Source organism: Scleropages formosus, chromosome 1 (assembly GCF_900964775.1).
Source record: "Scleropages formosus chromosome 1, fSclFor1.1, whole genome shotgun sequence".
Taxonomy (NCBI): Eukaryota; Metazoa; Chordata; class Actinopteri; order Osteoglossiformes; family Osteoglossidae; genus Scleropages; species Scleropages formosus.
In genome coordinates, this window is record NC_041806.1 from 34567406 (window position 1) to 34582007 (window position 14602).

Consider the following 14602-nt stretch of genomic DNA (forward strand, 5'->3'; position numbering starts at 1 on the left):
CCATCAGTTAGTTTTCTTCAAGGTAAAACGGAGCTAAATCTGTCAAAACGTGAAGCCATGTGAGGTCCATAATCCTAATGCACCTTGTGCTTGGATTTGGTGGATTTTAGTTCTCCACCCACTGTATGTGAAAAGGTTGACATCAAGGCCTGAGCAGCACTCAGCTAATGAACGCTGGCTCTGTGCTGTTCCTTGCACACTGAGCTCTGTGTTGAATATCAGCCTGGCATGAGAATACTGAGGTGTGATGAATACCTCGCATGAGGTACGACAGTACTGAGAATGGCGTTCACTTAAAGAACTGTTTTTCCTCAGTTCATTATCAGTAAGCACTTGTCTATGGCAAGCTCATTGTGGGTGGGACTACACTACAGACACGCTAAAGGCAATTTAGTGTAACCATCCTACCTGAAATGCATCCATTTGGACTGTGGGAGGAAACCAGAGCACTCAGCAGAAACTCGCGTAAGTACGGGGATGTGCATTTTACACAGACAGATTCAGACCCGTGTCGAAACCCACAGCTCAGGAACAGTGCCGCTATGTTGCCCCCAACTGTTATTCATTTATCTCCACAATTTGTGATAAATGATCAAAGGGTACAGAAAACTGAAATGCAGATGTAGGACAATGTTATGTATGCATTTTGCACAGTTCAAGGTTGGTACTATTTTATTATACAGTACAGTAGATGCATTTCAAAATATTAAAATATTATTCATATATATATATTATACTGTATATGAAGACATGAAATAAATTCCAACAGCAGCTGTTGTGGGGATAAAACCTGTTTACAAAAAAAAAAAAAAAGCAGTTCCAGCTAAATAACACAGTATGATTCAAACTGTGTCCTTGCGAAGAATCAAATTTTGTGTGTTTTGTCAGACATGCGCTCAGACAGTAAGCACTTCACTTGATCGTACCGCTGTTGGAGAGCTCTTCTTTCCGCGGTCCAGCACCACTCCCATATGCCTTGGGTGTTGTGATCTCGCCGTGTCTGGGCATACATGTAGGTCTAGATCATACCGGCCAGCCAGGGCGGCAGGAAGAGTCCAATTGTGCCTAGCAGGCAAACGATGATGAACATCCACAGGAAGATGCGGTCAATCACCATGGCAACATACTTCCAGTCCTCCTTTACCTGCCCAAGCAAGGGACATGCATAAATGGACAGTGGATCAAAACAGATTGAAGACAAAATCACGTAATTTAGTAACACTGTGAAGTCAACGCTTTGAGTGATTTTTCGGTCAGTGAACTAGACCAACAAAACTAAAGCAAACATCTGGTTTTTAATCGCATGCTTGCAGTTACACTGTGCTAATATTTCACTTAATTTTTGTAGGACAATTTTTTGTTTGGATAAGGTAGAGGAGGGGCAGTGGGTTTGGCCGGGGCCTGCACTCTGGTGGGTCTGGGGTTCGAGTCCTGCCTGGGGTGCTTTGTGATGGACTGGTGTCCCGTCCTGGATGTTTCCCCTTCCCCTCCAGCCTTGCACCCTGTGCTGCTGGGTTAGGCTCTAGTTTGCTGCGACCCCACTCAGGACAAGTGGTTTTGGACTGTGTGTGTGTGTGTGTGTGTGTGTGTGTGTGTGTGTGTGTATAAAGGGGACATGTTTTCTGCAGCAACATGAGCCACTCACAGAGAAGTCAGCATCCTCTGCTCTCAGGTGGTCGGCGATGTAATGCACCCCCTCCAGTGCACGGACGAAGCTGGGCGAGAGGGAGAACGTGGCATCGGACACCAGGTTGTCGATTTTGATGGTGCGCTTGGCGGGATTCGTCCTGCCCCCCAGCTGCCGGGCCACACTCTCCAGTCGGTGGTGCAAGGTCTGCTTCTGAGGCAGAGGGCTGGAGCCAGGCAGGTGGGGCGAGGCTGCGTGCAGGGAGGGCGAGGCTGCGTGCAGGGAGGGCGAGGTACTCGGCTCCATGTCCCCATAGCGGGCATCAATGTCCGTCTCCTGCAACCAGCTCTTAGAGGTGCTCAGGTGGGGGGTTGGGCATGGAGCATGCGCCCTCTGCTGGAGGAGCAGCCGCCGCCGCCTCCCGTCTGGTATAGGCCTCTTCATGAACAGCCAACGTGGGATGAACTCCAGGAAGACCGAGTGCACCCAACGGGGCATCTTGTGGGTGCTGGGCGAGCGATGATGAACATTCAGCACAAACACGGTGATGACAATGGAGAGCGTGACAAAGATCATGGTGAACAGCAGGTACTCGCCAATAAGTGGGATGACCAGCGAAGTGGACGGAATAATCTCAGTGATGAGCAGGAGGAACACTGTGAGGGAGAGGAGCACGGAGATGCAGAGGGTGATTTTTTCACCACAGTCGGAGGGCAGGTAGAAGACCAGCACTGTCAGGCAGGAGATGAGCAGGCAAGGGATGATGAGGTTGATGGTATAGAAGAGAGGGAGCCGGCGGATGATGAAGAAGTAGGTGATGTCCGGGTAGATCTCGTGGCAGCAGTCGTACTTCTTTGTGTTGTAGGTGCCCACAGCATTGATGATGGCCCACTCCCCACTCTCCCAGTAGTCCTTCAGGTCCACCGTGTTCTCGATGCGCTCCAGGTCAATCTTGGCCTTATCATATGTCCAGGAACCAAACTTCATCTTGCAGTTCTGCTGGTCGAAGGGGAAGAAGGTAACGTCGATGCTGCAGGAACTCTTGTAGATGGCTGGGGGCACCCAGCGCACGAGGCCCGTGTGGAAGAGATGAGCCTTGGTCATGTGCGTCACAGCAAACTCCCCATCTGCACTGAAGGGCAGAGGAACACAAGCGATGAATCGCACTGAAACAAACATGGTCCCACTGAATCCCATTAAAATCAACCATCTGCTCTGCGAGACACACAATACAGCTGGGAAATTACAAAACATAATTATGTTATTCTTGTTTGCGTTATTATTGGACCAACATTGCTTTTTTAGAAATTTTACTTCATTTGAATGTCATCGGTAGTAAATTTAAAGAACTGTAAATGATCAACATCATGTGCCAGCTCCCAGTCTTCCAGTTAAAACTAGGATAAACATGGAACAAGCTGGAAAGTAGTTGTCATTACGTGAAATTGTTGAAATGTATCTTATTTCTAACATTGAGAGGTGTGTAAGTAAAACATAAGAACATTACTTCTGACTGAAAAAGTGCAAAGCATAAAATATTTGCGTGCTCGTCTGGTCACGAACGCAGGAATGAAAATCTAATGTACGCTGACTTCTTGCTATCTGAAAATATTTGAAAGCATGATCTTCATACAAAAGATAAACAAATGGAATGCAGTTTTAAGCTTATGCTACATAATCACTTTTCATGGATTCCCGACACAGGTCTTCATGCAGTGTTGTATTAGGTTTCGCCTCTTAATCACACCAATGACAACCCAAAAGAGTGAAATGTAAGACTCAAGCACTAGAGGGCACACTGTCACTGTGCAAGAGAAACCTCCCTCTTACAGGAGACCCAAGGAAAAGCCTGAAAACAGCAAGTATGTCTACACTAAACCCTTAGTGTCTTTCACATATACACACGTTGTCTGAAACCGCTTGTTCCATGCGGGGGTCACGGCAAACCGCAGCCTAACCTGGCAACACAGGGCAGAGGGCTGGAGAGGGAGGGGACACACCCAGGACGGGACGCCAGTCCGTCACAAGGCACCTCAAGCGGGACTTGAACCCCAGATCCACCGGAGAGCAGGACCCGGGCAACCCTACTGCACTACTGCGCCCCCTTTCTTTCCCACATATGTAAATTAAAAACCTGAGGATGTGACTGGAAAACACTTGTAACAGTGAGGAAAATACACCTTGTTATTTTCCCGAGGCCATTTGAACGTGTGCGGCGTTAATTAATGGAAATGTGATTCTGTCAGATTACAAGTTTGCATCGAAAGAACAGTTTTTATAGTTTCACAATAGGAATACTACATACTGTGGGAATACTACACTAAACCATATAGCAACATGACCCTTGGAGTAACATCTGAGTGATCTGTTTTTCAGAAGTGTTAATTGTGCTGTTTTAGTTCAACGAATGGCTCACTTGTTGTACAGAACGATATCGGGTACCCAAATAAGTTCTGAGGGCACCCTAATTGACGTTACGTTGTCGTAGTCTGACGGCTTCCATCGCAGCTTGTAGTCGTTCCACTCCTAGCAGGGAAAAGATTAATGTTACCTATTTGTTGCACGTATCTTGAGCCTCAAAATGATTACATTTTCCTTAAAATGTTTGTAAATACATACATACATACATACATACACCTTCAGAACCGCTTGCCCCATACGGGGTCGCAGGGAACCAGAGCCTACCCGGTAACACAGGGCGTAAGGCCGGAGGGGGAGGGGACACACCCAGGACGGGACGCCAGTCCGTCGCAAGGCACCCCAAGCGGGACTCGAACCCCAGACCCACCGGAGAGCAGGACCCGGTCCAACCCACTGCGCCACCGCACCCCATGTTTGTAAATAAATTTTTTTCTATAGCTTTTACAAGTTTACTGACACAGAATGCCTTCACAAACTTACTAGAAGTTGTTGCTTTGCCCATTTAAATTCACACAGGCCTGCTTTTATACACATCTGAAGAAATACAGGAAAAAGCACACAGAGATTTCACACAAGCATTAACTTGTGATGGTGCCACAGTGATGTTGGATGTGACGGCAGCCCGCAGTGCTGGAGTTTCACACAGAAACCGAAGAGATCTGATGGCCCCTGCCAGTTCCTGGAACCCTGTCTCAATCCTCCCTGCAGGGGGCTGGGCTCTGGCCAACCTTTACCAATACAAAGCCCCCTAAAGCCGCTGGAACCTCACCTGCTTCAGCCACACGTTTGTGGTCATCATCTGATTCTTCTCATCCTGCAGAGAGGGGAGATGGGACTGGGTGAGTCAGGCAGCTGGGCCCTGTCCAGATGAGGAGGGCTGGGATAAAAAGGGGTCACTGTGACTGAGTGACAAAAGGGCGACGGACCTTGTCTGAACTTTAATATCCTAATTGAAGAGATGCATGAGCCATCCAAACTGTGGAACCTGAAGGTCTGAGACTTTGGTTTCTTACCAGTTTTAGATATATAAAAGTACCATAGGTGCATAACCGGGTACAATGTGTACTTAGAATGGGGTACAACAATTGTTGCAAGGTTACTGGTGAGAAACAGCCGAAGTGATTGCAGAATATTTAGATGGTCTGAGGTGTGAGCGGCCACCTCCAGCCTTACCGGTTTCTTAATACGCTGTGCTGCACGGTCGCGTCATGGCAGCGACTCCAGAGGAACTTGGTGCATATGGTACGACTCAGCAGTGACAAGCTGGACATCCACTCACCACGTCAATCAGCTGAGCTATGGAAAGGCCAAACTTGACGATGACCACGTCGGAAATATTGGGCACGGGTCTGGACCACTTGTTGTAGCCAATAAAGAGCTTCCTGAAGAGCTCATCTTCCGCATGGGAGCGCGTCTCCTCATGGCATAATACTACAAGACAGAGAAACATATGCGAAAGGTAAGGAACAGGTACAGACAAAGTTATAATATTGTTCAGATGCTTTTCTGAATTGTGCCTTTGTGATGCCTGTATGGTTGAGGGAAGAACCACATGGTTGCCAGTGACTGAAAGAAGGTGAACAGTAAAAATATCTTCATATACAAGGGCAATCCATCAGCCCACCAACAATTACAATATGCTTTTCAAAATATGTATTTTAAGCATAAAGCGAATAGTTTACTGATTTAGTGCAGTTTTATGTACAAATACTAGTATCTTACGGCATCTCAAAGTCCTATACATAATATTAAGCCTGCAATCATTCTACACCAGTACCAGAATTGTAAGGAGTTATTACTGAAATTCATAATGAAATCAAACTGAAACTAAAAATTGGTCGTAAAAGTCCAGTGCAGCCTATTGATGTGTTTCCTAAGAGTTTTTACTGTGGTGATATATGCAGGTTCACAGTGGTCTGGAACTCATCCCACAGACATAGAGCAGGAGGCAGAGTACACCATGGATGGGACAATGGTCCATCATAGGATAGCCTCGCACGCACGCACGCACGCGAATGCACTCACAGCAGGTGGTTTAGAGTTACCAGCCTACCTGAAACATGTGTCCATACACTGTAGTGTGAAACCCCCTGCCCAAAAAAAAGAAAAAAAAAAAAAAAAAAGACGAGAAGGTGCAAACTCCCCATCGACTGAGCTGGATTCGAACCTACGGCAGCTCACACAGAGCAGTGGCTGCGAGGCACTAGTGCCACTTGTTGCACCACCATGCTTTGTCTATTATAATGTCACAATGGAATGTTTCAAACCATATAATCACAATATAGGCACACTATACATTTTGTAATTGGACTGTTTACAGCTCCAATGTGTTTTGATGCATGCAGACATAGAGTAATTGAAATAGAACAAAGGTTTTAATACTCGCAGTAGGATGGATGGATGTATAGATTTAAAAATAGTAAACAACACCGAAAATATTTTGGTATGGATCTCCCATCTAGGGTTGTGCAGTTTCTATTCTTCAGTGGCTGTTCTGCAAAGGAGGATGGAAAAATGTGGGGCATTTCCTGGCGACACAGTGTAGTATCACTATGGCAGATGATGATAAATTCAGAGAAAATATTGCTGAGGGGTGTTTAACCAAAATAAGTAAAATGTACAAAAGACAGTTATAAAAGCACTACAGTTTGTGATGTAAAAATCTGATTGTTTTACTTTGATTTCATGAGGAAAAAGTTAAAAATAACCTTTCTGAAACACATATGTTAAACTTTCTGAATATTACTTAAAAAACTTAATACATATTCTTCCACTGGAATCTAATCTTGTCTTCAATAGGCCTACGTGCTCCTATATTTCATATGTTGTTATGGAGTACCACAGGAGACTGACTTCCATTTCAGATGCGCTCTTAATTAATTTACCTTGATTGGGACTTTGACTGAATCACATTAAACAAAATGCATTAGATGAGGACACATTATCCTTTTTCAGTTGTTGACAAAATGGTTCTGTAGAATGTTTATGAAGTGGCATGGTGACGGGGGCTAGTGCCTCACAGTAATCCAGCTCAGTCTTTGTGGAATTCATCTCTTATCCCTGTGTCTGCAAAGAGTTCCCCCTACAGTCTAAAGACATCTTTCAGGTTAAGTGGACAATCTAAATTACCTGCAGCATGTGACTGTTTGTGTGCGTGGCTATCCTGCGATGGACTGGCGTGCCGTCCAGGTTCTGTCCCCAAATCTTCCATCCATTGTCAACAACTGCTTATCCTAAGCAGGGGTTGCGGCGAGCCGGAGCCTAACCCAGCAACACAGGGCACAAGGCTGAGGGGGAGGGGACACACCCAGGATGGGATGCCAGTCCATCACAAGGTACCCCACACAGGGCTTAAGCCCCAGGCCCACCATACAGCAGGCACCAGCCAAACCTGCTGCACCACCACACCCTCCCCAAATCTGTGCCTAGTCCTTCTAGGACAGACTGTGGACTGGCACAGCCCTGACCATGACAAAATGGTTAATGAAAGTAAGTGATTATATTTATAATGTCAGTTTACAATGTGAAAAAAATAAATGGAGCATATCTTCCTAGCATAAGTGTGCACTTAATGGTTTCGCAAAACTGCTTATATATTCAATATCCCAGATCATAACTGAAAACCAACTCTGTAGTACGCAGGACACAGCCTGGTGACCAGTGACTTACATTTTACTCACACAGTGCACTGAATCCCTACATACACATATTACATGTGGAGGACTGCATTGTGCTTGCAGTCCACATTCCAGTGCAAAGCCCATCACTGTGTTGACTAAAGCCTTGTCCAGCATGAGATCAAAGCAACCCATCAGCAGAGATCTGAGAAAGAATTGTGACTGAGCTGTCCAAGGCCAAACATCACAGCGTGTGAAGTCTGCTCAACCAGGCAGCCCAGGGCAATGCTTTTTTAAAAGAAAATAAAAGGACGGCCAGAATGCTGGTTCTGTCAGCAGATCTCAGAACCTCAAGGCTTCGCAGTGAGGACTTTGCGCTCTGCTTGCTTCAGATGTCGGGGATTCTGGAATCCCACTTCAGGAGGCATCACGCCGCAGGAATATCATGATCTGGCAGAGAATGTAAGCACTGGGACAATTATGGTCATCAGTCAGAACGAAGGATGATGCACATGACTATGACTCAACCCTGGCTGTCGTTCTTTTTGGTTAAGATTTTTTTAATAATATAACCTTTGGACTTCAAGTACTTTTGTATGTATGATTATGTAGTTAGGTAGGAAGGAGAAACTCCTATAACTTACACTCTTTAGACAGCAGTACTTAAACTTATTTTACTCTGTATCTTGCTGCAGACAATGTGAAGTAATGGTAATTGGGAAAATACTTGCACTTACTTGACTTACATAAGAAGAAACAGCAGAAAAATGTCGTCTTGGCCGAGAATGTGAAAGTAAAACCACGTTCCATATTTCCCCCTGGGAGTTAATAACTTCTGTAGAAATCATAGGGCTCGACTGTCCAGGAAAATGTCTTCTCTAAAGATGTCTTCATGGCTTTACTTTCAGTCTAAAAGCTTTCTTCTGGGATGATTTGTAAAACTGGAATTTGTTCTCCGCTCTCATCCTTCCTGATTTGGCACGCATTAATAAACGGGGTTGTGTTCATCCGAAACATGTGCTTGAGTTCAGAGAGTTCGGACAAGCCAGAGAAAACATGGCATTAGAAGAACATGGCTACTGTCAGTAAAGGAATTTACAGGTGCGCCTTTTTTAAACTGACAAAAGTTTCAAAAGCAGTGAAAAGTATTCATTTGATTCCATGCAAGAGAGAAGTTCCAAGTTCAGTACAGACTGGAGCTCTCCATGTAGCAGTGCTGAAACAGAGGAGGTGCTGGTGGCATGGACTGATGTACAGGACGACTCCCAAAGGACCGGTAGGTTTGAGTCCCCGACCAAGTCTTTCCACGTGCATCAGTGTGCAGCTGGACAGGTACCATCCAAAAATTATACCCTTTACCCTTACACCCAAAGGTTTACCCTTCACATCCACTGAAACATGCCGTTCGGCATAACCTAAAGGACAGCAGCAGAACACACGCAGGTTTATTTAACATGTAATCACATGCACTGCAGGAAAGAAAGGAACACAATAAAAATCATAAGAGAAGGACATTTCAAAGAAGATTTGAGAAAACTCTAGTCAGTTATGTTTTTTATTATTATGCTTTGTCCAGAGTAACTTACACTTTTACATAATTAACTTCCTTACAATGATTTATCCCCTTAGTTACAGTAGGGTATAAGTACAGTAAATGTAGGGAATTACCTTGATCAAGCGTACTACAGCAGGAATGGGCATCTGAACAAGAGAAGCTACTGACTCCAAAAGAATAGCTCAAGGCTGTACAGTACGAATGTATGATTTACACCAAAGAAAGATTAATTCATAATTCTCAACGCTCGTAGAGGTAGATGCGTCGAAATGCGTTGCGCCGGACGAGAAATTAACTGCAACGTTAAAGCACGGCTGAATTTTCATACCGCTCACATTTCTTTCTTCTTCTTTGAGGCGGACATCAACAGGATGATGATATTATATTGTGAATCTTAATAAATCCTCCCGTCGCTCTTGACAACTTAGGTTATGAGAGAAGAAGTGCACGTCGAGGAAGGAACTCATACCTGTTCGAAGCGCTTCCCGCAAACTTCTTCTCTGTCTGAGCGAGTAAAACAAACGTCTAGAACTTGGTTTATACTATTACTTAGTTCATTCGTTACCACTAGTCTTCATACCATCAGTTGGAGAAAACACTAGTCTACGGGGAATAAAAACGTCTTTTCCTCTCTTGTTCCCTCTTTTTTTTCCTTGCCAAAGTTTGTATCCAGGTCGAGCGCCGCGCCAAGAGCTGCCGCCGAAGAAGGAACTGCTTCCTCGCGCCGCTCGAGGAGCCTCTTTAACTCCCGAGCACGTGCTCGCTGCGGGTGACGTCAAGCAAACGGAGGCGGGACTCGGGCGCGAGTTTCTCCGTCGGTATAATTAACGGAAACCCGCGACGGAACGCGGACGTTGTTCGTATCTCAGGTAGGTTTTTGGAAATACGAAACACGTTACAAAACGATTCACAGCGCTATTCATGTACCGTGGAGTCCAGTGCGCACTGGAGATCATTACATAAATTATTACGATAGACTTCTTAAACCATCGTCTTAATAACACGGATCATTCAATGATGTGCGTCACGAGCAAGACATACAACACATGAACATTTCACTTAAAATTAGGCAATTACAGAAATATGACTATTCGGTCGAGGCGTAAAGAAGTGAAGCAGAATCCAAAAGTATTTGAAGACACTAAAGTTGTGTTGCTTTTCCAAGTGACACAGCGAAGGAAACGGTATTAAATCAATGAATAAATGCGAGCGTGAGGGTTTCTGAAACGACACGATGCAGACATAGTAGAAAATACAGTACAAATTTATTTGCCGTCGTTGAGCGGTCCCTGTTGTTCTACAGTAAGCACTTCGTTCGTGTGACATGAACTGATCGGTAATGACGTTACACAAATAAGCACGAAACTAGTTAAAACTGAGGCAACAGTTTATTGTTAAACATCAGTTTAAAAACAGACATTGCACTCAAACAAAACTTTTATGTAACCACCTATATCCAATTATTTTTTCCCAATAATGCCAACATTCTGAGGAATTTACACACTGCTGTCGCTTTTGCCCTAATTTGGTTCAATTATTTTTGCAATAACCAGCACCTTTTCGTTCACATGAACGAAAATATTTAATATGAGCTTGCCTCGTCTTCGCTTTTTGTAACAGAACAAATGCACACATGAGCAATAACATAAATAAATTCCTTCTGATTAAGGTGAAGAGCATCCAACGACACATCTGCGATCTACGGTCAAAACACAAGTTTACTGGGAATAAGACGCTGGAAAAATGCGAGACCCGCTGAAAATGCAGTAAAAGAGAGACGCAGAGGCGCGTGAAATGACGTGAAGTCCCGCGCGCTGAGTTCTCGCGCAGTGGAACTCCCCCCCCCACCACCCGCAGAGGGGGGGGCGTGTTACTGTTTGCGTGAACGTGCTCGGTCCACGAAGCACAGAGTCCCACAGCGGTCGTGCAATTGGGAGCCGCGGAACCCCGGCGGGATGAAAAAAAAAAAAGTCGCAATAAATAAACGGCACGCGCTTGACATGGTGTAAGGACATGTACCGCAGCAAGGCCACATATATATAGCAGCATTATTAGAGAAATAAGCACGAGACAACACTGAGGCATCCGTGATAAACAGCAAGATATTAGGAAGCATCCGCGAATAGATATAAATGCTTTGCATTATTACTTATTCATAGGTAAAACCCGTTAAATAAGTTGCCACAGTGATAATATGATGCTTATCCATAATGTGATTAATAGATAATAAATGGCATAGAAGAGGCTGATATTGTATGTATGCACTTATTTGGCTCAGTGTCAGTTTATGAGTTAAGTCCAAAATGTCACATTTCATATAGTAGTGTGTACTGTATGTACAGTTAACACAGAGTTTAAATAAAAGTCACACACTTCATGTTTCAGTGTAGGTTGAAGAATGGTGAAGGTATGGTAATGGTGTTCTGATGCTGGCAAGTGCGATATTGAAACTTAGTGTACATGACAATTATTTAATAAATTGCATAGTTAAGATATAGTTTAACCCCCACCCCCAGTGTCCTGCATCGCCGAGTATGATCAAACAAAACAGCCTTGTTGAAGAGAAAATGAGTTTCGAGGACATGCTTTAGAAGTGTTCCCGTAACATTTAGCTGTTTTTTTGTTAATCAACCACAAACTATCTGTGCACAAAAAAAAAGTTTGTTAGTGTTGAGGAACAAGGAACTTTTTCAGTTGCTTGGTGAAGGAAGTGTGAAGGCTCTGCGATGAGATCTCCAGGTTCTGGGCCATGTTTGCCACTGTGCTTAACATGCTTTCAAAGGCTAGGGACTCCTCTCTAATTCTGGTGGGAAAAAACACATAATGAGCATTAATGCACTGAAGAAATATTCAACTTTTTGCATTGAAGTGCATTATGGAACATTGCACTGCTCTTGGGAAACCACTGAGCGGTGTGACCCCACTCTGAGTGAGGATCAGACCTCTAATAGCTGTAACGCTCTTATAGTCGGAACAGACTGTAGTCCTTTGTGACAACAAGACTGACCTGATTAACTCTAGGACCTTCAGAATTATTTCTCGCTGAATATACATTGCCGCCTGAACAAATTTAGCCTAGTAATTAATCTGGGATTTGGAGGAAACAATGCCTATCGTGGCATACATTGGCTTCCAGGAGCAAAACTGCACAAACAGAGGGGGTGGAAGGCTCACTTACTTATGTGTCCCTGCCAAGATCTCCAGGATACCTCCCTCAAGCTGTGTTTCCAAGTCGTCCTTCACCTTTTGGACCACACCTTCACAGCTGAGGTGCTCCTCCTTGACGCCAGCCACATTCTCCTGGATCACGTCCTTGTAGCTTTGCTCTCCCATCTCGGCGCTGATGTACTGGACCAGGTTCTCCAGCACCGCCTGGTTGCCGTGCTGGATCGCCTGCAGGTAGCTGAGCTCCTCTCTCATGGCACGGAGACGGCGTGCGGAGGCAGGACACGTGTAGAATCGTGTGGAGCAGTGTTCTGGGTCAGCCTCACTGGCTTGCTTGCTGTCCTCAGGTGCATCCTTAGGCTCACTTGAGAGGCTGTCAGTAGGAGACTGGGAGGGGTCTCCTGAGCCCCAGTCCGCATCCCCACTTTGGCAGAGGCTGGGCACGACTGCAGACATAAGGAGGGCGCTCAGCACCCAGCACAAGAGCATCCTGACCTGTAGGAGTGGCACAGGAGTGGAAGCCGTCACAGCAGTGCGCCACGTAATGTTCTCAAACCCTAACCTCAATTAGACTCCCCTCTTAAACTCAGACTGTCCAGAACGATTTCACTGCATATCAACTGAGTAGCAAAGCTGCAGCTGAAACTTGTCAGGCTAATGGAGTTACAACAGAAAGACACAAAATGATGAAATCTGTGATGAATCTACAAAGTGTGTATCTTCTAAATGTCAGCATGCTTCAGTCCTCATAATACAGCTGAATTCCCAGGATAGGCACAGTCACAGGCAGCGTAAACATTATGCCTCATTGTTGGCGGAGACCTTCTTTATTAAGTCTTCCCACAGGAAGCCTGAGCCCAGCCTTACGACCACCCCGTCCCTCACCGCGGTGCCTCGGCAGCTGTACACATCTCAGCTGGTCAGACTGTGCAGATGACTAACAAGACCCTTTTTAGTTAGTTCCTGCAGGTGATTTATGGTGGAGTCAGCTGTCAGCCACATGGGGACAATTAGAATCTTTCTCTGCGTGGGCGTGGACCTGGGGCAGTGAAAAAGCATGATGGGATTCTTGACCTGAGACAGATTACCCCTTTTATCGTTGAGATGGACTCAATTTCAGCAGTGAGGAGGTTAATATAAAGTATTATTAGCGACAATAGGGTGATGTTAGTGGTGGGATTGGTCAAAATTGCTTTCTTGGTGCAGTGCAGATTTGGCAGTGATTAGCTGGAGTGTGAAACTGCTAAAAATAAAACACTACGAAGAGGTAGCAGAGTTGAAACTGCGTCAGTATAAAAGGAACAGAAGACCTTACGATATTCCCGCTTTTGTGGAAGTTTTGTCTTTGAGAAAGGCGGGAATCCGGTATTATGCCCTATGCAAGTACACTAAACGTTATGTTTTGTATGATAATACACAGAATGCTTACACACACACACACACATTTTGATTGTTGAGACATATTCCTTTATATGAAAGCATGTTTGCTTTCAGTGTCCTGTTTTGAAACTTGCCTCACAGTTATGTTGCTGTACTATAATTATTTGCCACGGGGTGCAATCCCGAATCCCTTCCGACATGCATGACGAGCACACAGCAAAAAAACTTGCAGCAAAGCTGTGCGGCACCCTGGCCTTCCAAGGAACACAAGACACAGTGTTTGCATTCTTCTTTCTCGGCCGCTCTGCCAATGCCACAGCAGAGCCGATGGGTGACTTGTAATCTGCTTGTGTCGCACATTCCTCCTCCCGCAGCACGGACGGATCCCGGCGTCTGGCCTGTAACGCGATACGCTCGTGCGGACTGGGCAGCGGCGGCGGCAGCTCTGTTTTTTTACTGTCAGCATATTTGGCTTTGTGGTAACAGCATTAGTGCCCACAGGAGCTCAAAAATATTCATTCTTAACTTCCTGCTAAATAATATGTTGCTTAAATGGTATGTTTTTCCGTACTACAGTCCACAGTGCAGTACTGTGCCTAAAATCCATCCAGTCCGATTCAGCTGTAGCATCAGCAGACAGACAGAATAAAGACGATGAATCTTTAGGGGGGGGCAGTGGCTGAAAGATTTAGGGCCGTATAAAAGCCTTTTATTGGGGATGGCTCCTACCATATCTCTGCTTTTGATTAGTGTAAAATGGCAACCTCGCTGGAATTACAGTGGATGAAAATCTGAAACCTCCACAGATTGCTTGCAGACAGCAGACACACCAGGGAG

General features: G+C 45.1%; 1 protein-coding gene across 1 annotated transcript; it reads right to left on the reverse strand.

Moving 5' to 3' along the window:
* Positions 1–784: 784 nt before the first annotated feature.
* Positions 785–8886, reverse strand: chrna2b (cholinergic receptor, nicotinic, alpha 2b (neuronal)). The gene is made up of 6 exons (XM_018735126.1): positions 8403–8886; positions 5328–5479; positions 4818–4862; positions 4044–4153; positions 1646–2759; positions 785–1144 (listed from the first exon to the last, which is right to left on the reverse strand). Exons 1-6 carry the CDS (start codon positions 8473–8475, stop codon positions 1019–1021), a joined length of 1620 nt encoding a protein of 539 aa, XP_018590642.1. The 5' UTR covers positions 8476–8886; the 3' UTR covers positions 785–1018.
* Positions 8887–14602: the final 5716 nt, after the last annotated feature.